Below are 12,556 nucleotides of genomic sequence, written 5' to 3' on the forward strand. Positions count from 1 at the left end.
ACAAATTGCATAACAATGTTAGACAAAGGAGAATGAGTGGATTAAATAAAGAATCAAAAGATCAAGAGAAACTTAATTATCATAAATTTCCAAAGTAAAACAGCGATCGGAAATCTGAAATAAAAATGAGAATCAAATACACAGGACAAGATGTTAAGAAGTCCCTTGTGCCAATAGGTGGGGAGCATTTCACGACATTCGTTGATTGTTGAGAGTGGTAGACGCTCAACATCTGTGGGGGGGGGCGGGGGGGGGGGTGGGGGAGTGGATACATATATCTTGGCCTGGGTAACCTTCAGGACAGTTGGGCACAGGACACATCATCAGTAGTGTACCCTTGCATCACTGGGTGTTTCGGCCTTTTAACACTATACACCCTCCACAAGGGCGGCCCGCTGCAGGATGATCAGCCCTCAGCGCGTGTCCCGTGTCAAACCGTCCCAAAGATTCACCCTGAAATACTTGGGGCCCAGCATGGGTCTTTCCGCTTGAGCCAAATCCACCGGCTGCTTCTTTCAGCCGCCTCTGAGAGTGATCTTATGGTCTTCCGCAGAGCCTGACCGTGGATTCCAAGCTCCTTCAGCAGTCTGATGGTAGATGACGCAACAAATCCTCTGCATCCCACTTCAACTGGATAGACTTTGGTGTTCCAGCCACGCTGCGTTGCCTCTGCTGCGAGCTCTGCGTAACGCAGCTTCTTACGCTCATAGGCCTCCTCAACAGAGTTCTCCCATGGAACTGTGAGCTCTATGATGTAAGCAGTCTTCTGTGAAGGGGACCAGAACACCAAGTCTGGCCTGAGGTTGGTGGAAGCAATTTCAGGTGGAAAAACTAGTTGTCGGCCGATGTTCGCCAGCATCCTCCAGTCGCGGGCCCTGCATAGGTTTCCTTCTTCTGATCTGGTGGAAGGATGTTTAGATGTTTTCTGTCCTTCTCGGACAAAGGTTGTTGCCCTTAGGGGGAGGGGGTTGCTTGCTCTCGGAGGCAAGGAGTTAGTCGCACACCGCCTGTTCTCAAGGGCTGATGCCAGGCTTTTTAGTACCTGATTATGCCGCCACGTGTATCTCCCTTGCGTGAGGCTGGTCTTGCAGCCTACCATGATGTGTTTGAGGGTCGCTGGAGTTGGGCAGAGGGCACAGGTTGGATCCTCGCCGTACCACTGATGGAGGTTCTTTGGTGATGGAAGCACGTCATAAGTCGCTCTGATGATGAAGCTGATCTTGCTTGCTTCCATTTCCCATAGTTCTTTCCAGCTGATCTTCCTCCGCTCCACACCTTCCCACTGCATCCATTGCCCCTGTTTGGCAAGAGAGACCGCCTTTGCACTTCTTGCGGCCTCCTCTTGTCGCCGCACCTCCTCGACCACCAATGTCCTCCGCTCTGATGTTGTGGCCTTTCGCCAAGTTGGTTTACTTGTCGTAAGGCCAAAGCCTCCTCTTCCCTGCTGGACTTGCCCCACGATGTCTTTGTGTCTCAGGGCTGATGAAGCTTGCTGTACTGCATCAGATGGCGTCCACTTCCGGCCAGTTACTAGGGGCGGCGCAACAGCACTGATGGTCTTGTCTCTAGAGTCCCTCAGTGTCATCTGAAGTCTTACTTTAGAACACTTGTATTCCTCTGTTAGACTAGTTCCAGGACCCCTTTGCCATATAGGCCGATGTTAGTTAGACATCGTGGGACCCCGAGCCATTTCTTCGCGTATGAAGTTATGGTTCGCTCCATCTTCTCCACAGTTGTTATTGGGGCTTCATAAATGGTCAGTGGCCACATTGTCCGAGGAAGGAGTCCAAACTGTAGGCACCAGAGCTTCAGTTTCCCAGGCAGTCGGGTCTGATTGATGTTCTCCAGGCCATTGACAATTTCTTGCCTTAGTTGTTCCACCTGCTCTTTATCCTTGAGACTTGCGTTGTACCATCTGCCCAGGCTTTTAACTGGCTGTTCAGACACTGTTGGTATAGGGTCGTCACCGATACAGAACCTTGTGTCTCTAAGCACCCCCTTGACTATGGAGATGCTTCGAGATTTACTTGGTTTGATCTTCATTCGGGCCCACTTGATGTTCTCCTGCAGCTTTCCAAGTAGCCGCTTGGTGCATGCTGCAGTAGTGGTTAGTGTGGTCATGTCGTCCATATATGCCCTGATGGGTGGCAGACGGAGCCCAGCCCTGGTTCGTTCACCCCCCACCACCCATTTTGAGGCCCTGATGATGACTTCCATGGCCATTGTAAAGGCCAAGGGTGAGACTGTGCAGCCTGCCATGATGCCTACTTCCAAGCGCTGCCATGTTGTACTGAAGTCAGCTGTTGTGAAGCACAGCTGCAGGTCTTGGAAATAGCTCTTGACCAGTGTGGTGATGAGCTCTGGTACATGGAAAAAGGCAAAAGATTCCCAAAGGAGTTCATGGGGAACTGAACCAAATGCATTGGCCAGATCGAGGAAGATCACATGTAGGTCTCTCTTCTCCTTCTTAGCTGCTTGGATCTGGTGCCAGATCATGCTTGTATGCTCCAAGCAGCCCGAAAATCCTGGAATTCCTGCTTTCTGTACAGATGTATCAATGTACTTGTTTGTTACCAGATAGGTGGACAGCCTTTGTGATACAATGCTGAAAAAGATTTTTCCCTCGACGTTGAGGAGACATATTGGCCGGAATTGGCTGATGTCTGACGCATCCTTTTCTTTAGGTATTAGCACGCCGCCGGCCCTTCGCCACGCCTTAGGTATTGACAAATTGCATAACAATGTTAGACAAAGGAGAATGAGAGTGGATTAAATAAAGAATCAAAAGATCAAGAGAAACTTAATTATCTTAAATTTCCAAAGTAAAACAGCGATCGGAAATCTGAAATAAATATGAATTAATGTTCATTCATTTAAATTATTTCATTCAATGTGGACACCAGAAGGTAGCATTTGCACAGTGAAAAAATATCAAACTTATTTTGAGCATCATCAGCAGAGAAGCACAACGACAGAGGTCAGAGGGAGTGCAATGGGCAATTAAACAATTAGCCAACTGAATGAGAAGGGTCATGCTTGTAGACTGGGTGGGCAGTGTTCGGCAAAATGGTCAACCATTCTTTATTCAAGGTTCCACTATAGAATTGACAGACTTTGTAACCAGCTGAAGGGTGTCCATTCCGCCATCAGAACAGTGAACAGCTGCAGATCGCCCAGACACCTGCCATTGCATAATCTTTGCAGGACAGGCATTGGCCTCACAACATCCAAGTGCTACAGGGCAAATTCTGAATTCAGCCACGTTGCTCAAAATGCCATCAGCATAGATTCCATAGCTTAAAGGGACTTTGAATTGTTCATGAAATTACAGCAAACTGTTTTTCAGTGAATTATTACGAGTTGCTCCATATTTCACCGTGTACATAGATTCATACATTCATGCAGCAAGGAAGCAGGCCCTTCAGACCAACTCATCCATGCCAAACTTGATGCCCCATTTAAACTGGTCCTTTTGCCCCTATTTGGCCCATATCCCTCGAAATCTTTCCCATCCATGTACATGCAAAACACTTTTTAAATGTTGTTATCGCACCCACCTCAACCATTTTGTCTGGCAGCTCATTCCTTATACCCACCACAGTCTGTGTCAAAATGTTACCCCTCAGCTTCCGATTACATTTTTTCCCTCACTTTATAACTATTCAGCCTAGTTCTTAATTTGCCTACCTTGGGGAAAAAAAAACTATGAGCATTCATCTTATCAAATCCACTCATGATAAATCCACTCCACAAACGTTTAAAATCACCCTCTTATCCTCCTGCACTCCTCGCCTGCCCAGCCTGTCCCTATAGTTCATGCCCAGAAGTCCTGGGAACATCCTCGTTAATCTTCTCTGCATTCTTCCCAGCTTATTGTCATCTTTCCTACAGAAGAGTGACCAAAACTGAAGATAATACTCCAAGTGCTGCCTCACCAATGTCTTGTGCAACTGTAACATAACATCTCAACTTCTATACTCAATTCCCATGCCAAAAGTATCATCACCACTCTATCTACCTGCGATGATACTTTCAAGGAACTGTTGGGCTCACTTCCCGCAGCTAATTAAGATTATGCTGTAATTCTTAATAACCATCTTCACTATTTACAATATCACCTACTTTAGTTTGATCTGCAATCTGGAAACCATCTGACCCCTCTCACCCTGGCCACAAACTTTTTGAATCATTTCCTTCTGGAAGGCGACTCCGGACTGTCAACGCTGCCACAGCCAGACATAGAAACAGTTTTTATCCACGAGTAGTTGCTCTACTCAACAGCCAAAAATCTGTAGCCTCCTTTTGATCTGGTATTTTGTTGGTTCACATGCTTGATCAATGGTGTTTTATCATTAATGTTTTATTATTATTATTATTAATGTTTAGTGTTTTCTGAGTCATTCGTAACTGTCACTGTATGTCATGTTGTTACTTGTGGGCAGAGCACCAAGGCAAATTCCTTGTATGTGAATACTTGGCTAATAAACTTACTTACTTACTTACTTATCCTGTATCCACTGTGGGTGTAGAAGATGTAAACTCAGTCTTCCTGGGAATGATTCCATGGAAAGTAACTTAAAGAAGGAGTCCCCGGCCACATCCTCTGGACTTGCATGGCCCAGATGGCAGGAGTATTTACCAACATCCATTTAACATCCATTCTGAGATCCCCACAAGTTGAAGAAGGACACTATCATCCCTGATAGAGTTTAGAGATACAGCATGGATACAAGCCCTTCAGTTCATAGAGTCCTTGCTGGCCGTTAATCACCCATTCACTGAGTATTGTAGTGCCCACTTTCTCATCTACTCCTTATACATTAGAGGCAATTTACAGAGACCAATTAACCTACAATCCTTGCACATCTTTTGATATGTGGAAGACAACCCATGCACTACCAGGGAAAAGGTGCAAACTCCAAACAGCACCCAAGATGAGGATCAAAACCACGTCTCTGGCACAGTGAGGCAGCAACTCCTCTGCCACCCTAAACTGGTAACTTAATTACTATCATCAAGTAGCTCTGACATTCACCATCATGACAGACACAAAAAGCTGGAGTAACTCAGTCTGAAGAAGGGTTTCGACCCAAAACGTCACCCATTTCTTCTCTCCAGAGATGCTGCCTGTCCCGCTGAGGTACTCCAGCTTTTTGAGTCCGTCTTCAGTATAAACTAGCATTTGCAGTTCCTTCTTACATATTGTGCTGACCTTTTGCAAGCAAATCTGGTTTGGGAGCACTGATCAACAAAGGAGTGGGGGTAAGGGGAGAGGGAGAGAGAAAGAAGGTCCTGTATTTTTAAACTGTACTCTGATGGTTGTAACGGAGGAGGTGTTTTATGAAGTGCTTTAAGAGACATGACGTTAACTCCAGACTCCCAGACTTGCTTGATCCACTGCAGATTGCCTACCATCACAACAAGTCCATGGCAGACACCATCTACCTGGTCCTACAATCATCTCTGGAACAACTAATTAAGACGATCGCCTACCTCAGACCTCTATTTATTGACTATAGTTTTACCTTCAACACCATAATCCATCCAAGCTCATCGCCAAACACTTGGACCAAAGAGTCAGCACCCCCCCTCTGCAACTGGATCCTTGAGTTTCTGACCCATAGACTACGTAGAAAATGTAGAAAAGGTGATAATACATCCTTCAAAACAATTGTTATCACTGATGCTCTACAAAGATGCATGCTCAGTTCCTTAGTATACTCCCTAAACATGATTGTGTGGCCAAGATCTGATCTAACTCCAACTACGTTTACAGATGACATCTCTGTAGTGGACCAAACCCCCAAATCAGTGTCGATGTCAGTTGTGAATAAATGTTGCTTTGTTCTACTGGAGAGTGAGGAGGCATAATCTGAGAAAAAAGGTCAAAATGATAATCCAGACCAAAAAGCGGTCAAGCTAATAGGACAAAGGTGCTGTATGATGCTGGAGAGAAGCTATCATCACACATCCAAAGCAAGCAAGCATGTACCCAGCAAAAGAAAAGGGCTAAGCAAAGTTTTAAGAGATTTGAAGTTGTGGAAATGATAACAAAACGGACGTCTGATGCAGCAGTGATTAACTCTTTCAAGAAATGTCTGGATAAAAATAACTATTATAAGGCAGGTGCAGATTGGAATGATGTAATACGACTAGTGGATCTTGCAATTGTGGGACTAAATAAAGAGCGAGGACAAGCTCTCATTTGACGGCAGCAAATCAATATCATGTAAAGGTGGTGAGGGCAAAGGAGTAATATATTGCTATGTTATTGAATTGTTTTTGAATGTCAGAAAGAGTTTAAGAAGATTTGTGCAGGAAATAAAATGCAAGATAAACTCAAGAAGAGGCTGAATTTCTACTCACCTTTTCACACTCACAGTTTTAGATTATGGGATAAGATCAAGATTCATCATTTATCAGTGTTGTAATTTGCCTCAAGAGATTACCTATGTTAAACTCCACTGGCAGCAGTTGAAATTAACACAGTTTTTATTGTGCAAAATACAGTGTGATTTTGGAAATCTTAAGGACTGGACACATCATTCAACAAATAACCAAATATTGCTTTATTTATCTATTATTAAACTTGTGATAGCAACATTATACAATATTGTGGCATTAATCAGCATAATATGGTTAAGCCTAAATGTATTAATAACTTTAAAATATTTACAACAATTTGACAGAATTTGAGCTAAAAAAACATTTGTATGCTTTCATGCAAACCCATAATTTTAAGAAAGATATATAAATTCTGAGCAGATACATGAAGTGACGTTCTGAACAGTTCAGCAAGTTTTAATGATGTTCTGATTTGGGATTCATCTACTTATCTTTTGTTGTCTTCTTATTTTATCTTCCTCTCTTCTTATAACTTCTAGTGTTTCTTATCAGGTAAACCATATTCAACCAAATAATTAAAGCTACTGCAACCGAACATCACTTCAAATATTCAAAGCAATCAAAGCAAATAATCACTGTCGTGTATCAAAAACATGGCTAGAAATAACATATCAGCATAATTGTAGATAATATGATAATTAATGTTTTTGCATATCAAGGCTGAAAAACTTATTAAACTGTTATAAACTTCCATAATCAATTGCAATTAATCTCAAATTTGTTCGAGCTTGCTTGGTTGCAGACTTGATTAACATATAAATTAGTCTAAACTTAAGATAAACATTATCACATGACAAGAACCAAGGTCACTATCTTTAAGACATTAAGAGACATTTTTGAGGAGTAAAAGTCTTGCCTTGTGTATTTGCACCTATCATTTGAAACTGCTTTAATAGTTTAATTTCAGGTTTGACTGGGCTACTCAATCAACTCAATTATTTTGATCAATTTTACCTTCTTAATCAAACCTGTTATTTTGTGTATTCTGTGAGAAGTTGGCAAGTAATTACAATGAATAACATTTTGATATCTCTCCAAGATTTACAGTAAATTCTGCAGAGATTACATGAAAGCTGATGGTGGCTATAAAACTATTTCTGGTTAAATGGAAGCTTACCAGGAATTGTTTCTGGAACTTGAAGCTTTGGTGGCAGCACGTTTGATTTTGCTTCATGTGTCAAGTCCATAATTTTAATCAAAGCTTCCTGCAGGCTAGCATCGAGAGAACTTGCCCGTTCCTCTGCATTCAAGGCACGCTGCTCTGCTTCTCTGCCACAGATTTATAATGAAGAGATAATTGTTAAAAATAAACAAAAAACACAATGCCGTCATGGGAGACTAAAATATTTAAGCATAGATTGGAGCAGTCATGAGTGTGACTGAAAGAATAGATTTTAAAGGGAGTAAACCAAAACCATACAACTGAATTAAATGCTATACTAGATGGTTCATACAGAATTATCCACAGTATCCTGCAATATTGACAAGATCCCAGCAGCCCTTCTTAAATAGATGCACAACGTTTGCACCCTCCAGTCTTCTGGCACCTCACCCTCAATGGTTTCATCAAATCACCCAGGGAAGTGTGCAAACTGAAAAATCATTTACTTGACTAAGGTTATAAGAAATCCATCCCCCTAACACACATCAGTAAAATATGGAATAATTAATAAATTGTTTACATGTTCGTTTTTGTCCAGAATAATGTATATGGCTGTACTCCAATGGTATGGCATCTGAAATAATGGATTAGGCACCAGTGTTGAGAATAAATTTAGTTGTTTTATTTAATTCAGAAGCATAAATAGCTACTCACATGAGCTGCTTCTGTAGTACTCCCATTTCAACTAATCCTTCATAATTCCTTGCTGCCTTGGGGTTTACAGGTGTAACGGCATTGAGACCACCCTGCAAACAAATGTCTCCACTGAGTGCACAGGAAACACTATTATTACATTAGGAGTAGAACTACTGGACAAGTTTCAGTCAAGGGCAATTTACCAACGAGTGAAGCAAAGATATCAAATGGGATCCTTCATTATTGTCATTATCTTAAACATACATATCTCCTTTCTTTAAAAGTTGCCCTTTTAATTCTCTACTTCTAGAGTTGTGAGAATCATTAAAATATATTTTAAAACATTAAAAGAGCAAAAAATTAGTATTGAACTACTTTGTAGCCTTTCAATCAACCATTTTCTCTTGAATTACTGATGAGTTACTGCAACAACAAAATGCTTTTTTATCAAGAATAAGAGAACAGCATTAATTTCTCATTAATTTAGCATCTTCAGCTCTGGCAAAGCAGCTATTGTTTGATTTTACAATACAATACAATAATACTTTATTAGCCAAGTATGTTTTGCAACATAAGAAGAATTTCATTTGCCAAGTCATTCATACAAATAAAAAGCAACAGAACACACAAAATACATTTTAACATAAACATCCACCACAGAGACGCCTTCACATTCCTCACTGTGGTGGAAGGCGAAAAAGAAGTTCAATTCTTCCTTCTCCCACGTTTGGGGGCCTTCCGTTGACGGGACAATCTTGATTCCTGTAGCCGGTAGTCGAGCCCTTCGCATCGGGAAATCTCAGCTCCCGCGCCGGCGATCGGACCCCGGTTCGGGGCCGGTCGAACCTCTCCGTCGTTGGAGCTTCCCGACTCGGTCTCTCCCGAGACAACGAGTTCTTGATGGTAAAATTCATAGGCCATGGTTGGAGCAATCCCAGGCAAGGGATCGGCCCCGATGGTAAGTCCACGCCCCGCGGTGGGGCTCAAAGCCAGTCCCGAGGATGCCTCCAACTCCATGATGTTAGGACGCAGAGCGACTGGAGAGATGACCCAAAAGACCAATCGCATCTCCGGCAAGGTAAGAGATTAAAAAAAGGTTCGCCCGACCCCCTCCCCTTCCCCCACATAAAACAAACCAGAGAAAAATTACACAACATTTTAATTAAAACACACTAAAAATAACAAAAATATACGAAAAAGCAGACAGACTGTTGGCAAGGCTGCCAAGTGTACGGTGGTATGCAGCATAATCAGGTTGGATCATTTTATTAATTTTTTTTAATGCAGGGCTTCAACACTTGTCTTGATCATTAAAAACACATGACATAGAAATGAAAAGTTTTAAGAAAGCTTGATCAAGCTGTTAAAAATAATCAGCATATTTTTGGAATCAATATATCTTTTAGTTATTGTTTTACCTTCTCAGGAGACAGATGAGTTTCTAGCAAGTCTCTATGATGGATGTTAGTATCTTCACCAATGTACATGACAGATTTAGAATGGCTTGATAAGTCTTCAACTACTATTATTTCAATTCGACCCTGTATAAATTAAGATAGTTGTTAAAATGCAGGTTTTTTGTTCTAAAAAAAATTATGTAGAGCGGAAATAATAACTAAATAAGAGGGAATATGTTAATGACCTTTGTGATAAACTATAAAAATATTTCCTGTTCAATGCTAATATATTGTGTAATGTATTGTGAATAATACCATATCATTCACTTTATATTTCTATACTTGACAATTAATTCCAAAACAAACTGAAAAATAAAAATGTACAGATGAGATGAAAAACGATTTAAAGTTAATGAATGGTAAGCACTGGATGAAAGGCCATTCAATACTTTCCGAACTGCAATCTATTGTAAAGGTCAGACAAATTGGAGAATCATTTGGTCAAAAGAATAAAAAATAAATTCTAAGGTACACAAAAATGCTGGAGAATCTCAGCGGGTGCAGCAGCATCTATGGAGCGAAGGAAATAGGCAACGTTTCGGGCCGAAACCCTTCTTCAGACTGATGGGGGGTGGCGGGGAGAAGAAAGGAAAAAGGATGAGGAGGAGCCCGAGGGCTGAGGAAGGGGAGGAGACAGCAAGGGCTAACAAAATTGGGAGAATTCAATGTTCATGCCCGCAGGATGCAGACTCCCCAAGCGGAATATGAGGTGCTGTTCCTCCAATTTCCGGTGTTGCTCACTCTGGCCATGGAGGAGACCCAGGACAGAGAGGTCGGATGGGGAATGGGAGGGGGAGTTGAAGTGCTGAGCCACCGGGAGGTCAGGTTGGTTATTGCGGACCGAGCAGAGGTGTTCGGCGAAACGATCGCCCAACCTCCACTTGGTCTCACCGATGTAGATCAGCTGACATCTAGAGCAGCGGATGCAATAGATGAGGTTGGAGGAGATGCAGGTGAACCTCTGTCGCACCTGGAACGACTGCTTAGGTCCTTGAATGGAGTCGAGGGGGGAGGTAAAGGGACAAGTGTTGCATCTCTTGCGGTTGCAACGGAAAGTGCCCGGGGAGGGGGTGGTACGGGATGGACGGGGAAGAAATAAAAAATAAATTCTCAAACTCTTAAATCTTAAACTCTCATTAGGTGAAATATTCAAAATATGACCATCAAACCATGACCTCCGGTTGATACATACAATGATGACTGTACAGACATCAAAGACAAATAAACCACAAACAGTCGTCCATAGCCTGGTATTTGCTGCTATTGGCTGCTGCAACCTGTAGTTACTGCCTGTAGCCAGCAGAGGCATGATATGATAGAGAAGGCGGCTGAACTGATTAATGAGGATGGACATGATCAAGAAATTGGTTTAAAGAAAGAATAATTAGTGTCAGTTTTCATCCTATTTGGTTATTCAGGGAATGCAATGCTCATATTAGCTTTGAGCTAATTTAAACTTAAGCTTTATAGGTTAGAATAAATGTTATATACCAATAAATAACGGCATAATGGCAGTGGCAGTAGTTCCGGGACTTCTTTCCATGTGGGATCCAACAGAGAAGTCTCAAGTTTAGTGAACAATGTATGAAGCAGGATCTGTCAATGTCACTCCCTATGGATCAACTGCCACAGAATCCACCAGCCCAACAACCTCATTGGATTTGGCAAGTGATGGATATGCACTTTCATTTAAGTTATTCATGTTGGGGGTTTATTTGTGTTTTAGATGTTATTATTTTGTTAACAAATAATTGAATTACAACTCGTAATTGTTTCTGAATGCTTGGTCCAGCGTTGTCACTGGAGTCCAACATGTCTCAAGCCCATTGGATTGACCCCCTCACATCCAAACCAGGTAAGTTCCGATGCAGGAAGGCCTGAGGTAGCAAATACAGGTTGTAGTAGTCCATGGTAGCAAACACCTGGCCACGGACGTCTGTTAGTGATTTATTTGTTTTTAACATAGAAACATAGAAACATAGAAATTAGGTGCAGGAGTAGGCCATTCGGCCCTTCGAGCCTGCACCGCCATTCAATATGATCATGGCTGATCATCCAACTCAGTATCCCGTACCTGCCTTCTCTCCATACCCTCTGATCCCCTTAGCCACAAGGGCCACATAACAGAACTTGTGTGAATTGGTAGACAGAAATGCTGGAGAAACTCAGCGGGTGAGGCAGCATCTATGGAGCGAAGGAAATAGGCGACGTTTCGGGTCGAGACCCTTTCTCAGACTGATGTGAGGGTGTGGGGGACGGGAAGATGAAAGGAAAAGGAGGAGACAGTGGGCTGAAGGAGAGCTGGGAAGCGGAGGAGAAAGCAGGGATTACCTGAAATTGAAGAAGTCAATGTTCATACAGCTGGGGTGTAAACTGCCCAAGCGAAATATAAGGTGCTGCTCCTTCAATTTACGGTGGGCCTCACTCTGGCCATGCAAGAGGCCCAGGACAGAAATGTCAGATTCAGAATGGGAGGGGGAGTTGAAGTGCTGAGCCACCGGGAGATCAGGTTGGTTATTGCGGACCGAGCGGAGGTGTTGGGCGAAGCGATCGCCAAGCCTACGCTTGGTCTCACTGAGTTGATCATACACTGAATAATCCAACCACATTTTTGTTTGGAAGTGGAAAGAAATAATAGAAATTGCATTCATTGCAATGTGTAAAAGAGTTGAGATACTGTATTATAATTTTGCTGCATGTCATTGTGGCATATATCATGCCTTGATTGGTGAATATGTGTAGTTTGTAACTTTATTCGAAGCAGAAATAATATGTGAATGACCACCTAAACTGTCATTTGGCAACTTAAAAAGCAGCCAAGGTTGCCCGGCTGACAACAGAGAAAAGAAATTAAGTGAGAGCCCTGCAAGTTGTATAATATTTTGACACTGTCATA

General features: G+C 42.3%; 1 protein-coding gene across 1 annotated transcript in view; it reads right to left on the reverse strand.

Moving 5' to 3' along the window:
* Window positions 1–6,644: 6,644 nt before the first annotated feature.
* axdnd1 (axonemal dynein light chain domain containing 1) overlaps window positions 6,645–12,556 on the reverse strand; it is a 91,219-nt gene continuing 85,307 nt past the window's right edge. Inside the window, exons 27-29 of the mRNA XM_033028142.1 lie at window positions 9,622–9,744; window positions 8,222–8,313; window positions 6,645–7,674 (exon numbers count right to left, since the gene is read on the reverse strand). Coding sequence (XP_032884033.1) covers window positions 7,497–7,674; window positions 8,222–8,313; window positions 9,622–9,744 — 393 coding nt within the window. The 3' untranslated portion in view covers window positions 6,645–7,496. The remainder of the gene's footprint in view (window positions 7,675–8,221; window positions 8,314–9,621; window positions 9,745–12,556) is intronic.

The sequence above is a fragment of the Amblyraja radiata genome, chromosome 10, assembly GCF_010909765.2.
Source record: "Amblyraja radiata isolate CabotCenter1 chromosome 10, sAmbRad1.1.pri, whole genome shotgun sequence".
NCBI classification, from domain to species: Eukaryota; Metazoa; Chordata; class Chondrichthyes; order Rajiformes; family Rajidae; genus Amblyraja; species Amblyraja radiata.